Source organism: Spinacia oleracea, chromosome 6 (genome assembly GCF_020520425.1).
Source record: "Spinacia oleracea cultivar Varoflay chromosome 6, BTI_SOV_V1, whole genome shotgun sequence".
In the NCBI taxonomy this organism is placed as follows: domain Eukaryota; kingdom Viridiplantae; phylum Streptophyta; class Magnoliopsida; order Caryophyllales; family Amaranthaceae; genus Spinacia; species Spinacia oleracea.
This window is the reverse complement of record NC_079492.1, coordinates 138,022,313-138,041,358: the sequence shown is the minus strand read 5'-3', so window position 1 is coordinate 138,041,358 and position 19,046 is coordinate 138,022,313. Positions and strand designations below refer to the sequence as shown.

At 37.1% G+C, this 19,046-nt stretch overlaps 1 protein-coding gene across 1 annotated transcript; it reads left to right on the top strand.

The window, feature by feature from the left end:
- Positions 1-580: 580 nt before the first annotated feature.
- Positions 581-5,355, top strand: LOC110784986 (cytochrome P450 72A397). Its single transcript, XM_021989431.2, has 5 exons — positions 581-992; positions 1,456-1,679; positions 1,824-2,068; positions 4,136-4,550; positions 4,795-5,355. Exons 1-5 carry the CDS (start codon positions 710-712, stop codon positions 5,221-5,223), a joined length of 1,596 nt encoding a protein of 531 aa, XP_021845123.1. The 5' UTR covers positions 581-709; the 3' UTR covers positions 5,224-5,355.
- Positions 5,356-19,046: the final 13,691 nt, after the last annotated feature.

Below are 19,046 nucleotides of genomic sequence, written 5' to 3'. Positions count from 1 at the left end.
GATATTAAAAGTCAAAGTAATGGTTAGAGGAGTAAAAGTCAACCATGATGCGATATTTCTGGAACGGAGGAAGTATATCAAATCATATTGTTTGTGTTATCGTTGCTACGATCAATATCTTTATACGCCTTCAATTTCTGAATAAGTAAACATTTTTCTTTTTCGATCATTTCAAAATACACAAATTCTTATTTAAAAGTAGTGTACAATAAATATAGTACACCGCAGTAAAAGTCAACTCAAATGGTTAAAAATTATCCACATAAAAGTGATAAAAAAAATTTATTTTAATAAAAAATATTCCTTCAAAATCACTTATAATGTATAAAATTATTCGTTGAACATTTTAAAATGTTTATCCATCAACTTTTTTCATAATATAAAAGTTAATCTAAACATATTAAAAGTTATAAAAAAATAAGGTAAAAGTTACAGAGTTTAAAAAACTGGATAAAAGTTATTATATACGGAATAATAAATTTATTATACACCTTATACGTACAAGAGAAATGTTCAACATAAGTGCAACACTTCCCTTGTTTGACAATTTTTAACTACAGAATAATATTCTATTCTTACCCCAACTTTTAACTACATTTAGTTGTGATTTACAATTACTGGAATCATTATATAAGGAGCTCACTGTGGTATGAAGAGATGAAGAAGAAAAAGAAAAAGAAAAAAGCTCCACACAAAAAAAACTAAAAAGATGATTTCAAAGAGCGCGAGTGGTGTTGCAATTGCTTCATTGGGTTGCATTATCATACTGTATTGGATGTGGAAATTACTAAAAGGGCTATGGTTAACACCAAAAAAGCTAGAGAAATGTCTAAAACAACAAGGTCTTGTTGGTAATTCCTACAAATTTTTGATTGGAGATATGAAAGAAAGCTCAAAATTGCGTAACGAAGCTTTACAAAAACCCATTCCTTTCACTCATGATTATTACAACCGTATTCAGCCTTTCATCCATCAGATTCTCAACAATTCTGGTAAATGTTTAATTATAGTTTTTAGTTATACTTTCAAATACAAAACCAATATTAATTACTCTACTAAGAAATCGTTTTGACTTTTAAACCGTTCAAACACTATAAACATTATTTGTATGTAGTACTATGTGTATATTAATTTTTACAAGTATGTTAATTTTTTTGAAGCGTTAGTTGATTTAAGAGAGAGAAAGTCTTCACTGAAAACTCATACATTTAGGATATAAATGAAGGAGAGTTGTGAGATGAAGCTACCTTAGCATGATAACCTTTTTGTAAATCTTCGTCATTATTTTTAGTGGATTGATAGGTTTTTCTCCCGGTACTCGGGATTCCCACGATTAATTCTCGTTTACGTTTATGATTTACATCCTTGGTTCAGGAATATGGATAATTGTTGTATCACAAATTAGTTTGCTGCACATGTACTTAGTGAACTAATCAACAAGCAAACAACGTATAGGTGCAGGCAAAAATATCTACACATGGTTGGGACCAGTGCCAACAATACTAATTACACAACCTGAGTTAATAAAGGATGCTTTCAATAGGATGAACAATTTTCAGAAACCAAGATTAAATCCATATACTCAAATGCTTTCAACTGGACTTCCGAACTATGAGGGTCAGAAATGGGCTAAACACAGGAAGCTTCTCAACCCTGCTTTTCAACTTGATAAGCTCAAGGTATTTTATTACTTAATCGAGGTAGCAATTTAGTAGAAGTGGTAATCAAGTTGTTTAAATCAAGTCATATCATTTTAGACATGATTTGGTATATACATGTCAGTTTTTCCAAGTCTAATGACGATTGTCTCATTGTTCGTGCAGCTTATGATCCATACTTTTGAAACCTGTGTTACGGATACACTGAATAAGTGGGAGAAGCTAGTTTGTAAAACAGGTTCTTCAGAGGTTGATATATGGCCATATTTGACAACTTTAACGGGAGATGGTATTGCTAGAGCTGCATTTGGAAGTAGCTTTGAAGATGGAAGAAGAATATTCGAGCTTCTCACACTGCAGAAGGATATTGTTATTAGTCTTCTCAAATATTCTTATATTCCAGGATTTAAGTAAGTTACATACGTAGTACTAAACTACTCCCTCCTTTTTAAAACTACTCACCTTTTAAGATATTAATTTTGAAAATAACTACTCCCTTTGTTTTCTTTACTTGCATTACTAGGAGTTTGACACTCTTCGCATACTAAGTTTGACTTTAATATTTTTCTAATAATATAATATAAAAAATTATTATGTAGAATGTTGTTAGATTAGTCACAATATATATTTTCATAATATCAACATTTAATAGCTTTTACAAATACAAAATTAGAGATATTTAATGGTTAAACGATGCATCGGCAAGTGTGTGGGTCCACGTGACGCAAGTTAAAAAACAAAGGGAATCACTTTTATGCAGCTTATGTGGCAAGACTACCTACTCCGTACTATCTTCTTCTTTCTTTTTGTTGGTTGTACTATCACTTAGGCCCTGTTCTTTAGAGCTGAACTGAACTGAACTGAATTGAACTGAACTGAACTGAACTGAACTTAACTGAATTGAACTTAACTTAACTTAACTTAACTTAACTTAACAGAATATATTACCGAAATAAATAATAAATAATAAATAATAAATAATAAATAATAAATAATAAATAATAAATAATAAATAATAAATAATAAATAATAAATAATAAATAAAAATAAAAATAATAAATAATAAATAATAAATAATAAATAATAAATAATAAATAATAAATAATAAATAATAAATAATAAATAATAAATAATAAATAATAAATAATAAATAATAAATAATAAATAATAAATAATAAATAATAAATAATAAATAATAAATAATAAATAATAAATAATAAATAATAAATAATAAATAATAAATAATAAATAATAAATAATAAATAATAAATAATAAATAATAAATAATAAATAATAAATAATAAATAATAAATAATAAATAATAAATAATAAATAATAAATAATAAATAATAAATAATAAATAATAAATAATAAATAATAAATAATAAATAATAAATAATAAATAATAAATAATAAATAATAAATAATAAATAATAAATAATAAATAATAAATAATAATAATAATAATAATAATAAATAATAATAATAAATAATAAATAATAAATAATAAATAATAAATAAAAACTAATAAATAATAAATAATGAATAATAAATAATAATAATAAATAAAAATTAAAAATTAAAAATTAAAAATTAAAAATTAAAAAATAATAATAAAAAAAATGTTAACCAATAACTAAAGAATAATTAATAATTAATGACTAAATAACTATATAACTATATAATAAATAATAATAATTTGTAATTGAAAACAATAAGTAATATAATAATATAAATATAAATAATAAGTAATATAATAATATAATAATATAAATAATAAGTAATACAATAGTATAAATAATGATATAAGTAATTTATTATCATTATTATTATTATTATTAATATTATTATTATTATTAAGTTAAATTGAATTGAATTAAACTGAATTAAACTGAACTGAACTGAACTGAACTGTCAAATAAGTCCTGAAACTGAAATTAAGCCAAAAAGAACAGGGCCTTAGCATCTTCCACCCATGATTTTGTCCTATGGGCTAAATAATAACGAGTTATTGATAATTATCAATAATTAACCCCAATATTAATTTTAACTTTTCCCAAATAAAGGTAACTAATTAGTCCCAAAAATAAGTCATTACCACATTGTATTTGTAAATTTGGGTTTATAATTTGGGAAATTTTGCTTATATCTGGGCTAGATACCTCTCATTCGGGGGTTTAATTACCAATCATTGTAGGCCACCCTGACGGAATTTTGGAGGAAAAATATTAAGAAAGTGCTCCAAACATCAACAAAATAAAAATAAAAATTATGGGCATTTTCCACCTAAACCACATAAAAGAGGAATGGAAGAAATGCTCGAAGAAGAAATGACATGCACGAACCATATCGAAGGTCTCGTCCACGTACGTAAAACCATTGTTATAAAAGAAAGTTCCCCACAAAATTTCTTAATTAACGACTTAATTTTTTTTTTCAATTTTGTTAGATGATAAATTTGTTTATGTGTGTGTTAGATATATGCCAATAAAGGGTAACCGGAAGATGAAAGAAGCGGACAATGAAATAAAACCTCTGTTGACGAATATAATTAATAGAAGGAGGAAAGCGATGGAGGCCGGAGAAGCTCCCAAAGACGACTTGTTAGGGATGCTACTTGAATCCAATGCAAACGAGGCTCGACAAGTTAATGAAAATGAAAGTGGTAGTAGCAAGCGAAAATCTGATCTAACGATGAGCTTCCCTGAGATGATCGATGCTTGCAAGCAGTTCTTCTTGGCTGGTCAAGAGACCACCTCAGTGGCCCTAACATGGACAATGCTTTTGTTAGCCAAGCACCAAGATTGGCAAACACGAGCTCGACAAGAAGTACTTGCTACATTTGGAATGAATACCCCAGACTTTGATGGCATACATAATCGTCTTAAGATTGTAAGTCCTTGTTCTATTCACCTGATATGATCTTAATGTTTTATGTGAGTGTTTTTTGCTTTTTCTGTTTTGATTTTTCTAGTATGATCTAATAAGCAACAAGAATAAAGTGAAGAAAACAAATCATAAGTTCATTAATTAACTTTTCAATCCTATTCCAAGCCCAAAAAGTTTATTAATTCGTATTTTTGGTTTTGATACTTGTCCCTAACAAAATAACGTGGTTTGTGATTGTTGTAACTAGGTGACAATGATACTCTACGAGGTGTTAAGGTTGTATCCGCCAGTCCCTGCAACATCGCGAAGGGTTCATGATCGTGAAACAAAGCTAGGAGATTTGGTAATACCACAAGGGGTAGGAGTTTCATTTTCCATACTTCATGCACACTTGAACCCTGAAATTTGGGGTGATGATGCCAAAGAATTCAAGCCTGATAGATTTGCAGAAGGGATTGCAAAAGCAACAAAAGGGAATAACTCTTACTTCCCCTTTGGTTGGGGACCTAGGATTTGCATTGGCCAAAACTTCGCACTAGTTGAGGCGAAAATGGCATTGTGTATGATTTTGCAGCGTTTCTCTTTCGATCTCTCGCCTTCATACATCCATGCTCCGACTAGTCTCATATCCCTTCAACCTCAGCATGGTGCCCACATTATTTTACATCGATTTTAAGCTTAATATTTATGCAATTGTGCATCCATGGGCGTATGTTCTTGAGGAGGAAGTAATAAACTAATAATTTTATTTGATTTGTCTTTGGGTTTGGGTTTTTGAAAGTAATTGATTCCTTGCCTTTCTCATTGATTTTGGCTGAGTAATGTACAGCATATACAACGTAGTGTTAGGCTACAATTAAGGGATTGATTAGCTACAAACTAGGAGCAGTTATGCTGAAATAATGCTAAACGTATACATGCCTAATTTACAAAATATTATCACACCCCCGCAGTCGAAACGGGAGGTCCGCGAACGTTTAGACTGGTTCGGAAATCTTCAAATAGGACTTGTGGGAGTCCTTTCGTGAAAATATCGGCAATCTGATATCGGGATGGGACGTGTCGAACCCGAACCTGTCCATGTGCCACCTTTTCTCGGACAAAATGAATATCCATCTCAATATGCTTGGTCCGTTGATGTTGAACTGGGTTTCCGGAAAGATAAATGGCACTTACATTATCACAATAAACCATGGTGGCTTTAGGTACGGGACAATGTAATTCCAAGAGGAGGTTACGTATCCAACAAGATTCAGAAACAACATTAGCCACCCCCCTATATTCAGCTTCGGCACTTGATCGCGAAAGAGTCGGTTGGCGCTTGGATGACCAAGAGATCAAATTATCTCCCAAAAACACAAGGTAACCTGACGTTGAACGTCGTGTATCGGGGCACCCCCCCCAATCCGCATCGGTATAGGAAACCAAATCAGTGACCGATGATGGGTAAAGATGTAAACCGTGATCTAGAGTGCCCTGAATGTAGCGAACAATGCGCTTTAGAGCAGCGAAATGAGTATCTCGTGGGGCATGCATATGCAGGAAAATCTGTTGCACGACATACGAAATATCTGGTCGGGTGAAGGTCAGATACTGGAGAGCCCCGGCAAGACTCCGGAAGTGAGTAGGATCCTCACACGGATCACCTGATGAAGAACTAACCTTTGGTTTAGTGTCTACTGGAGTGATGGATGGCTTACATGATGACATTCCTGCACGGTCAATGATTTCTTCAGCATATTTGCGCTGTGAAAGAAACATTCCACCCTTGTGACGAGTCACAGCAATGCCAAGAAAATAATTTAGTGGACCTAAGTCCTTCATAGCAAATTCAGATGCAAGAAGAGACATAATCGAACAACGGAGAGAATCAGATGAAGCAGTGAGGATTATATCATCTACATATAATAAAATGTAAGTCATGTCATTGCCCTTGTGGTAGATAAACAATGAGTTGTCAGACCTGCTATTAGAGAAGCCAATGGTGGAAACATAATCAGCAAATCTTTTATACCAAGCTCTTGGTGCCTGTTTAAGCCCATATAAGGACTTGCGTAACAAACATACATAATCTGGATGAGTAGGGTCTCGAAAACCCATCGATTGATGCATGTATACTGTCTCCTTGAGCTCACCATGAAGAAAAGCATTTTTAACATCCAACTGGTGAATGGGCCAATGCTTAGATAAAGAGAGACTTAAGACCGTGCGGATAGTGGCCGGCTTGACCACCGGACTGAAAGTCTCACCACAATCAATGCCAACCTATTGAGTTTTTCCATCACCTACAAGACGGGCTTTATGCCTCTCAAAATCACCATTAGACTTTTCTTTATGAGTAAAAACCCACATAGAACGAATAACATTCACATTAGGAGGACGTGGTACCAAATCCCATGTCCTATTTTTAATTAGAGCATCATATTCGTCATCCATGGCCATTTTCCAATTCGGGTCCCGTAGTGCATCTAACGGTTTTCGAGGAATGGGAGACCTTAAAACCGTTGTATGGAGATTAAATGTGCGTTTGGGCTTAAACACCCCACGCTGACTACGGGTGACCATGCGTGGTTGGGCCGTGGGCAGTGGGTCAGGAGGCGGGGTAGGTGTGCTTTGTGGGTTACTGGAAACAGGAGTAGTTGTTGGCAGTTGGGCTTGTGGTGTGGGTTGGCCCAGCAAAGGAGCAGTGTGGTGCTGCTGATTCGTGGGTGAAGGAGATGTGTGGGCCTGAGTCACTGGCGGCCCAGAAGCTGTTTGTAAGGTGGAGTGGTCCAAAACCTGCTGACTAGGATCCGTGTTTGGTGAGTTACACGGTTGGGAAGATGGGCCAGACCTGAGATGATGGGCCAAGTAAGGGGATGGACTTTGGAAAACGGAAACGTAGACTCGTCAAATAACATGTGACGACATATAATGATTTTATTTGAAGATAAATCAAAACATTTATAGCCACGATGGTTCGGTGGGTATCCCAAAAACACACAAGGAGTGGACCGGGGTTGCAACTTGTGAATCGTAGTAGATGGAAATAAAGGATAACATAGACACCCAAAGACCCGAAGATGAGAATATGAAGGTTTCCGTTGGTAAAGAACTTCTAGAGGTGATTTGTTACCCAATAATTTGCTTGGTATAATATTAAGGAGGTAGGTTGCCATTTGTAATGCATGATGCCAAAAAGATGAAGGAATCGAGGCATGAGCAAGAAGAGTTCGGACGACATTATTTATTGAACGGATTTTTCTCTCCGCCTTCCCATTTTGAGATGATGTGTGTGGACAAGATAGACGAAAGACATTCCATTGGATTCACAAAATTTCCCAAATTGACCATTATCAAATTCCCTCCCGTTATCACATTGGACATTTTTAATAGAACGCTCAAATTGGGTTTGGATGTGAGCTTTAAAAACTAGGAATTTAGAGTAAACATCCGATTTCCTAGCTAGAGGGAAAGTCCACAAAAAATTTGAAAAATCATCCAAAAAGAGAACGTAATAACGATGTCCCATAGTACTCAAAACGGGAGAAGTCCATAAATCACTATGAACAATGTCAAAAGGAAATAAAGTCTCCGAAAAAGAAGTAGTAAATGGCAACCTAACATGTTTACCAAGCACGCAAGAATGACAAATAGTAGATGAACTAGAACTATTACATTCAATGCTTTTATTGCGTTTTAAAACATCCAAAATAGAAGCTCCCGGATGACCCAAACGATCATGCCAAAGTGTAGAAGATAAAGCAGCAAAAGGTAAAGGAGAAGGTGTGGTGTTTTTGATGGTAGTCAATGGATAAAGCTCACCCCGACTATCACACCTCATGAGAGCCATCCCCGTCCGAAAATCCTTCACAGAAAACCCAAACGGGTCAAATTCAACAGTCACAGAGTTATCAGTTGTAAATTTACGAACCGATATTAAATTCTTTATGAGTTTCGGGGCATGAAGGACATTATTTAATGATAAAGGGGGATTCGGGGGAGACAATTTAGTATGACCGCAACCACGAATTGGAATAGAATGACCATTACCCACAATAATACCATTATTTTGAGTGCTCAAATTAAAATAGGACGAGAGTGTACCGTTATTGGACGTCGTATGTGATGTCGCTCCGGTATCCATATACCAATTGGGGTCGGGTGGGGTCATCGTCATTGTATGCATAGCGGACTCAATGTCGGTTGGAGCCCACTGCATGGATGGAACCCACTGAGATGGGCCTGCTGTAAAGGCCTGCTGCTGTTGTGGCCTGCTGCTCAAAATGCCTAGTTGGGGCACACCCTTTGTTGGGCCAGAGACATACCTAGGAGCCCACTGCTGACCTGATGGATATGGGCAAGGGGGAGCCCATTGGTGCATCCACCCCCATGGCCAAGGAGGTGGCGTCTGCCACTGTTGGGATGGTGCCTGCTGGCCGTCCCCGGTATTCCTGCCCCCACCGCGGCGGTTGCCGCCGCCACCACCAGAATGGCGGCCACCACCGTTCTTCTTGCCGCCACCAGAGCCGCGGTATTTGCTATGGTTTTTGCCCCTGTGTGAGTGTGGTTGGGTCACACTGTCAGAAGGAGGAGCATCATCGAACACCCGGTGGGCCACCATTGCCGCCGGTGGGTCGTCGTCCATCTCAGCCAGTGCTTTTTCTTCGAGACGGAGGCTGGAACAAGCTTCAGTAAATGGTGGAAGGGGCTTGCTTTGGCGAATGTTAGTACCTACAGTCTTGTATGGCTGGGTGAGGCCCGCCACGAGTTGGAGTACGAGTCGGTTTTCGCTGACCGGAGACCCCACACTCTTGAGTTGATCGGCCAAGGTCTTGAGGAGTTGACAATATGCCGTAGCAGATGGGAAATCCCGCATCTTGACATGAGAAAAATCATGTTCTAGGGCGACAATACGGGAGTTCTTATTGTCTAGGAAAATGTTACGGAGGCGATCCCATGCCTCCTTTGCCGAGATGTCCTCTTCAATGATTGTATGTAACAAGTCGGTGGAGATGGTGGCATACACCCATTGAAGAACCGTGGCATCCAAATTGGACCACAACTCCTTCTCTTCATCAGTGGAAGGAGGTTGTTCCTTTCCGGTCGGCAGAATGTGTGAAAGGACACGGTGAGATCGTGCATGGAGCTTGAATAATTCGGCCCAGGCCGAATAATGATCCGTTTCCATCTCAAGAGTGATCGAGATGTGATTCTTGATGTTGGAGACAGCCAAAGCCGGATGGAATTTGTTGTCAGCCATTGATGGAGTGCACGAAAAAGAAAGAAGAGAAGCAGAGATGAAGGAAGAAGAAGACTAGGGCAGCGGAAAGAATTTGTGGAGAAAAGGAACCCTAGTATCTGATACCATGAAAGTAATTGATTCCTTGCCTTTCTCATTGATTTTGGCCGAGTATTATACAGCATATACAACGTAGTGTTAGGCTACAATTACGGGATTGATTAGCTACAAACTAGGAGCAGTTATGCTGAAATAATGCTAATGTATACATGCCTAATTTACAAAATATTTTCTTGCTTAAAATATTTACATATTCTATCAGTTTTATCTCAAAGACATTTTGTAGCATGTGCCTAGAATTCTATATGTATGGCGTTTAAAAAGAACGTTAACATTTAAAATAAAGATATACACTTTCAGTTAGGATTGTTAAAAATCGAACCGACCCATCAGGTAACCCGTATCCAAGCTTCATTGACATATTCGACCCGAAGATTTTTTGGGTGACTGGGATGGTTTTTACACTACAAGAATTTGTATCTTTAACGACAACCTAATTACGACGGGTTAAAAATCCCGTCGCAAAAGCCTTTTGCGACGGGGATAACAACCAAACAATGACGGGAATAACCGTCGCAAATGTCTTTTACGACGGGTTTACGACGGATTTACGACGGGATTTCTATTAACGACGGCCCCCTTTTATGACGGGTTCGCGACAGGAAATCCCGTCGTAAATGAATGATTATTGGCCTTTCGCGACGGGATTTCCCGTCGTTAATAGTACAATATCTTGTAGTGTTAGGTGGGTGGGAGGGGTGGTACGAAGGCGACAGTGAGGCGGGTTAGGGTGGTAGGAGGGAGGGTTGTAGTGTTGGTGGGGTAGGTTGTGTGAGGCGGTGTTAGTGGATAGTGGTTGTTTATTGGCGATCTGATGGTCTATTGACTATTGGTGATGGGGTGGTGTATTGCTTCCTTGGTAGCTTAGGGAGAGAAAACAGAAATACCATGGGGATAGCCAGATAGGGAATTAGAGATTCAGAATAGAGGTATTTGGGTTGGGGGGGGGGGGGGGGGGTGGGGGGAATAGAGGATCAAAATAGTGATTTAAAGAAATTGTTGACATAAGTAAAGACCTTAAAAAACCTAGTTTTGTTTTATAAATACTTTAGTTAAATTTTATTTAACACCTTAAAAAAAAAAATTGACACTAGTTAATAGATTCCGTCAAAACTCTGTTTGTTATAGGATAAATTATTTTTTTGCCACCTAAAAACATCGCAAAATTTACATGAATTTACATAATTTTTCCCTCCATTAATTCACAAATTTACATAATTTTTCTCTTCCATGAATTTACATAATATTTCCCTCCATTAATTCACAAAATTGATAAAATTCAATGGCAGTAAACAGGGAATGGAGAAGGAGTTAAAAAGTGTAAAAATGGAGGGAAATTGAATTAGTGGATCCCTTACAAAGGTTTTATCAATTTTTCCGTTTTAAGGTGGTAAAATACTAATTAATTTTAGCTTTTTAGTTGGTACGAAGTAAAAATAATTTTTCAATTTTTGTAGTTGGTAAAATCAATTTATCCCTAGTTATATCCACCTATATTTATTTATTTACTTTTTACCCTCTTTCGTCCCAACGATCTTCCGTCTTTCCTGTATTTCCATTCTTCTTTTACCTCATTAATTGCCTTCCTCTTTCAATCAAGCGCTCAAGAACATTTGCAAGAGGAAAGCAGCTAGAGTAAAACTGAGAAGAATAACAAATGTTGACAAATACCCAGCTCAGAATGCGACCAATTGAAGAACCACAGAAGACGAATTGGATCAGAAAACTGATTTTGATGAAGAGAGATTGAATTGCATCTGTGTTTAGCTTCTTAATGATGTCTGATTACCCCCAACAATACATAAAAGTATATTTGGAAAAGGCAAATTTGCAGAACAAAAAAAACGGACATTTTATAGTTCCAAATTTGCGAGATATGATTTTATATATTATTTGAGAGAGACAACCTTTTCCCACTTTTCGGCATTAATTTATTTTCCGGCCTTTGGCCATCACGTGCAGGTCACGTGTTGTCAAACTTGACTATGTTCACCATTTTCTCCTCTGTTTCTTCCCTCCAAACCCAGAAAATCATTTTAGCCAAAAGTGAGGTCATGTCCACTGCACATAATGGTCAACTGACGGAAAACAAAAGTCAATACCGGAAAGTGGTATCAGGTTGTCTCTCGCAAATAATTTTAAGTTTAAGGTATGACTTCACCCAAAAATTTATGTAGAGTCCTTTTTTCCCAAATTTTAAACTATAAAGGATCATTTTTGACAAATTTACCTTAAAAAAATAATTGTATCCAAGTTTTTTTTTGGGGGTAACAATAACTTTCTATTTGAAAAAGGCAAACTAATTAAAAAATTACCATATTTCTTGAGAAGGTTATATTGGATAGGTTAATCAAGTACCATGATACTTTTTTAAATAGTAAAAGAAATTCATTAATGAAAAAGTATACAAAACCTACTCCCTCCGTCCCTTAATACTCGTACCGTTTTGACTGGACACGCTTGCCAATGCACATCTTTGACCACCAATATCTTCAACTACATATTATAAATGAAAATTTGTAATTATTAATCCAACCTTTGCCCGATTTTCTTTAATTAAGCCTACCTATGCGATATTTCTAAATAATCCAACCTTTATGACCCAACTATTATTATTAAGCCTGGATGACCGGTTACCTGCTACAAAGTCAACGTTAAAAACGTTGACAACCTAAAGTTGGTTTCCCTCCTAAAATATTGGACACGTCATCATCACTTGCCACCTAAACAAGGATTTTATTTTTTTTCAAAAAACCCTTAACCCTTCTCTTCTCTGTACCGTGTTTCAATTTCTCTCTCCTCCATTACTGCTGCTTCAACCACAATTGTACTGGTTCATGACATCATCAGCGACTTTCTTGTGGAAATAGGTGACTTCATCCACGCGCATTCAAATTTCGTCTCCAAAATCGTGAACCTTAATTAGCGTTTTTGTTCCTTTTTTGGTAAATTTTGAATTTTGGGCTTCCTTGATGGTCAGTTTGTAAAAACCCGAGTTGTTGCAATAATATAGTTTTTTTTATGTTGTGGGATGTTGGTTATTATGGGCTTGTTGAAAATTTAGAAAGAAAAAAAAAACCTTGAATTTGAAAAAAATCCAGATCCCACAGACAATTGCTTTACCCCAGCCATAGCAATTGGTGATTATTTTTGATGAACTTCGAATAGAGAGGTATGAGGGATCGACAATGGTGGAGAAGAGGTAGAAGAGAAATAATGGAGAGGAGTGCAGAGATGAAGCATAAAATCGCAGAGGAGAGAGGAACGAAAATTAAAAGAGCAATTAAAGAAAATAAGGGGAAAAAAAATTATAATTGTTATATGCCACGTAAGGGTGAATACCACCTATAGCAGGTTAGTAACTTGTTAGGCTTAATAATAGTAGTTGGGTCATAAAGGTTGGATTATTTAGAAATATCGCATAGGTAGGTTTAATTAAAGAAAATCGGACAAAGGTTGGATTAATAATTACAAATTTTCCTATTATAAAAACCTGATTTTTTTTTCAATATTATGAAAATATATATTAAGATGAAGCCAACAATATATTATATACTAACATTTGTTTTCATATATTAGAAATAAAATAGGGTCAAATTGAATTATGTGAATAGTGCAAAAAGTCAAAACGGTGCGAGTATTAAGGGACATAGGGAGTACAAAAGAATGAGTATATCAAAAATACTTGTATAAGAAATTGAATCAAATTAAGGTTTTTTTCATCAAACTTGCAATCTTTGAGTAAATCGATCGTGCACTGTGCGAAATCTCTTGCACATATGCAGGAATATACATCCTTTTCAGATAGACAGTTTAACAATTTGTTGTAGTTGTAAGGGTGGTTTACTTCTGATTTCCATTTGATTGTACTCAAAAAATTTACAACTTTTAAGGTCTTACGCAATTCATTAATAAAAAAAAAACCAAGTTCACGATAATCCAAATCTGATTCTACACGTTCGAAAAACACGAGAAAAAAAAGTCTCTTGAAAGGAGTCCAAGAAAAACTCTACCTTTCAAGAGAGAAAGGTTCTTCATATTGAGATAATATCAATAGAGAGGATTTTGAGAATATACTTAACATATTAGTGGTAGATTTGATTTTATAATATTTTCTAATTATGTACAATCTTTGTTAGATATTAATGTTGACTTTGTAATATTTTTAGGCTTGTAAAAGTACTTCATTGCAAACATTAATACAATTACGCTTTCTCATAACTCTATCACCTCACATGAGAAGTAAGCATTGTAAATCTAAAACCAATCCAAAGAAAAGAAAAAACGGCATAAAACAAAAACAAAAACAAAAAAGCTTAGGCTTTATCACCTTTGGTTTTGACGGAGGCGTACGATAGTAATTAATCATTAGTAAAAGGATGGGTTTTGCAAAACTTCATTACTCAATCATAGGGTTCATAATTACTCATATTTCTTGAATAGTAGTGAAAAACCCATTCCTTTTACTCATGATTATTACCGTCGTTTTTTTGCAAATCTTCATTCATTACCATGGATAAACCAATGAACTTGTTGTCAAAGCTTTTTATGGTATTAACCATAACCCTCTTAGTAATTTCTATAACACTGCTCCAATTGCAATACTACTCAAACTCTTTAAAGTTGTGTGTTTTGTATTGGTGAAGTACGTCGTATCCTTTATAAGCCAATAGATATTTATATAGTAAATGATTTAATGTACAGGTTGTTTTAATGTCGCTTTCTTCCGATATGTACAGAATTGCAATTTACCAATTTGGTAATTTTTTTGCCAATTTGGTATTTGAAAAATACTTTGCCGCTTTCGGTGGAAAGTTTTCACAATCACAAATTTTTAATCATGCTGGTGTACAATAGATATATATAGTAAGGCGGAGATAAAGTTATCTCAAAATATTTAAAAGTTATTCCGATATAATCTATTTCTTTTGTACAAGTTGTATGACTTTTTATTAATAAACTAATTTTACTTTTAAAATTATGATGCGTCACTTACTCTTGTAAATCTAATGTACTGTAATCGATAAGAGAAACTCCAATGGGTGTTGCTAAGGACTTGCTTGCAATTTGCAAAAGTTTCAAGTTACTAGTTTAATCATTAGAGCGATTGAAATAAATTAGTTTGGAAAAGCAAATTAAGCTAATTTGCTTGAAAAAAAGTTGTCCAGCATGAATTTAAGTAACAATTAAACTAAAAATAAAAATAAACAGTTAATTGTGAAAGTGGACCTATTTAAACATCAAGCTAGTTTGATAAATTAGCTTATCATTGAAATACAAACTAACTAGCAGAGAAATATTAAATTGCTCAACCAGCTTCATTTTATATACTTCCTCCGTTCCGGAAATATCGCACCATTTGTTTTTTACACTATTCACACTATGACTTTGGCCATTTTTTGTGATTCATACGTAAGGAAATTTTAGTCATGTGTGGTCATGTTAGATTCGTATCGATGTATATTTTCTAAATTTTTTTTTTTTTATAACTTTTACTTGCACACGATTTGAGATACTAGGAGTTAAAGTAATGGTTAGGGGAGTAAAAGTCAACCATGGTGCAATATTTCCGGAACGGAGGTGTTAAGATATTAGATATTATTCTGTGAATATTCTGTAGAGTCCTAACTATGGTATGTTACCTAATGTGTAACCTAGGGTTTAGGTAACTGAGTTGTACTATATATACGTGTGTGATTAATGAGAATGATACGAGATTACACAATATTTGACATGGTATCAAGAGCCTAGGTTAAAAACCCTAGATTTTTTTTTTCCGCACGAGTTTGAGAGAGTTTGAGAACAGCGAATTCCTTCGCTAGTTGAGTACTGAGATATTAGGAATTACAAATTCCTCGAGTATAACAATGGGTACCGAAGAGGAGCCATCACAAAAGACAGTTGCCGCCGCCGTCGACCTAGACTATTATCTCAAGTCAGGCGACGACCCCGGTATTGTTATCACCCCTGTGAAACTGAGAGGAGCGTCGAACTACGATGAGTAGGCCAAAGCCGTTCGTCGCTCGATGATTTCAAAATTCAAATTTGGTTTTCTTGATGGTTCTGTGAAGGAACCCATTACGGACGCGACGCAGATGAAACATTGGATTGCGGTCAATTCGATGGTGGTGTCTTGGATCACAAACACCATAGACGAGAGTTTGCGTTCGAATCTGGAAGACTTTGATATTGCTCACGAGTTGTGGAGTCATTTGAGGACGCGGTATTGCGTCGTGTCGGGCACTATGGTTTATCATATTAAGATGGCTCTGAGTGGCTGCAAACAGGGCACGTCTGAGGGCGTCATGGAGTACTATGGCCGCTTGTCGAAGGTATGGAAGGAGTACGTACAATATGCACGAGTACCAAGGTGTATATGTGCGGGTTGTACGTGCAACATAGCGAAGCAGGTGGGGGACATTCATGATGAAGATCGTCTGCACTATTTCTTAATTGGTCTAGATGATCACTATGAAGCCATTCGTGCACAACTGTTAGCAAGATCGCCGTTGCCAGGCCTTGACGAGGCCAGACGGTTATGAATACCAAGACCATGCGCGCCAAGGCAACGAGAGGTCCGGAGAGTGTTATGGCTTTCAAGGTCGAAACTAAGGCTCGGTCGAGGTCGGGAGATGCGAGTGACAGATTTTGTGGTCATTGCAATCGTGAGGGTCATGAGGAAGAAACTTGTTATCAGCTGATTGGATTTCCCGAATGGTGGGATGAGAAGAAACGAGGTGGAAGAGGGCCTGGTCGAGGAGGCAGGTCGTCGGTTAGAGGAGGCAGAGGAGCTCGTGGGGCAGCGTCGTCGACCAGTGGTGTCGCTCGTGCCAATGCCGTGAGCAATACCACAGGAGGGGCGACAGCCACTGTGACGAGTGGAGGCGGATCGCAGGGAGCAGTGACGACAACCAATCATGAGCTTGTTGGTGTGACGAAGGAGCAAGTCCAGCAAATTGTTGACATCTTGTCACGACCACCAAACAAGTTGCAAGGTAATCTTGATTTACGATGGATTGTTGACAGTGGGGCCTCACGTCATGTGACGGGTGATATTTCAATTCTGAGAAATATCAAAACATCAAGAAATCAACAGGTTGTGTTACCAGACGGTCAACCTGCAAATTCAAATCAATATGGTTCGGTGGTCTTGGAGGATGGTTTCGTGCTTGATAACGTTCTATTTGTGCCTAAATTGAACTGCAATTTAATTTCTATAACTCAATTAAGTGACGAATTACTTTGTGCAGCTCAATTTACTAACAAAATGTGTGTTCTTCAGGACCGCTCGACGAGGATGGTGATTGGCGTGGGTGATCGACGGGAAGGACTATATTTTTCTGTGGGGCTCCGAGGGTTCGTGTGCTAGCAGTGGAGTGTATGGTCGACTTGTGGCATCAACGTATGGGGCATCCGTCGGAAAAAGTGTTGCAGTCACTTCCTCCTGTGAGTCATAAGATTAGGAAGAATAAAAACATTTGTGATGTATGCCCGCGGGCGAAACAATGTAGGGAGAGTTTTCCAAATAGTGATAGTCATGCAAGTCGCCCATTCAATCTTGTTCATCTTGATTTATGGGGGCCTTACAAAACACCCTCGTCGAGTAGGGCGAAGTATTTTCTTACCATTATGGATGATTATTCTAGGGGTGTGTGGATAATTATTTATTGTACAATAAAATGGAAGTTGAATCGTCGTTTCTTAATTTTGTTGCCATGGTTAAATGTCAGTTTAATCAATCCCTGAGGGTTGTTCGTAGTGACAATGGTACTGAGTTTAATTGTTTACAAGGTTATTTCCTTAAAAATGGGATTTTGGTTGAGTCGTCGTGTGTTGGGACACCTCAACAGAATGGGAGAGTCGAGAGGAAGCACCAACATATTTTGAATGTTGGGAGAGCGTTACGGTTTCAAGGGAATCTTCCTATAAAATTTTGGGGGGAATGTATTCTGGCTGCTTGTCACTTGATCAATCGTACACCTACATTGGTCCTTGACAATAAAACCCCTTGTGAGATGTTATTTGGAAAACCACCATCGTATGTGTCTATCCGGGTATTTGGGTGTATGTGTTATGCGTATAATCTCCGGAGTAAAGGAGATAAGTTTGCGTCTCGTGGTCGCAAATGTGTGTTTCTGGGTTACCCGTTTGGTAGGAAGGGATGGCAATTGTACGACCTAGAGACACACGAGTTCTTTGCTCAAGGAATGTCAAATTTCATGAACGGATGTTTCAAGGGACACGTCGACTATGTTGCCTACAATGCATGATGGTGATGGGGTGCTTGACCAGTGGGGTTTGGATAAGAGTGGGACTGGATGTGCTCAGGAGGTGTCGCCTGCAAGTGACAATGAGGAAGTGTCGTCACCTGCAGGTGCCACTGAGGAGGTGTCGTCGCCTGCGGGTGACACGGAGGAGGTCTTGTCGCCTGTGAGGGAGGAACAACAACATGATACACCTAGTCGAGTGGAATCAGACGTCGTCTCATCAACGACAGGTGTGGATGAGACGACGGGTAGTGATGAGAGTGAGACAAGGCAGTGTGTGGAGGATACGGAGTTAGGAAGGGGGAAGCGTGCGAAGTTTTCGTCGACAAAGCTGAAAGACTGTGTGATACATACAATACGGGAAAAATATAGTACTTCCGACAAAACACCTACGGCGTCACCACCCTCAGGTACTCCTTATCTATCACATATTTTGTTAATTATGAGCGTTTTTCGTCAAAGCACATGCATTATATAGCAGCATTGCAAGAAGGGCAAGTTCCTAAGAGTTTTAAACAAGCGATGCAGCATGATGGGTGGCGTCAAGCAATGGCTGCTGAAATCGACGCGTTGGAGGAAGAGGGGACATGGACGTTGGAAAATTTACCGGAAGGGAAGAAAAGCACTGGGGAGTAAATGGGTGTATACTGAGAAGCGTGATGAGGATGGGAATTTGTTGAGACTGAAGGCCCGATTGGTATGTCTAGGGAATCATCGGGAGGAAGGGTTGGACTATAATGAGACATTTGCTCCCGTCGCGAAGATGGCGACAGTTCGAACTTTCCTAGCTGTCGCAGCTGTCAAACAGTGGGACGTGCATCAGATGGACATACATAATGCTTTCTTGCACGGTGACTTGGAGGAAGAGATCTATATGAAGATTCCTCCTGG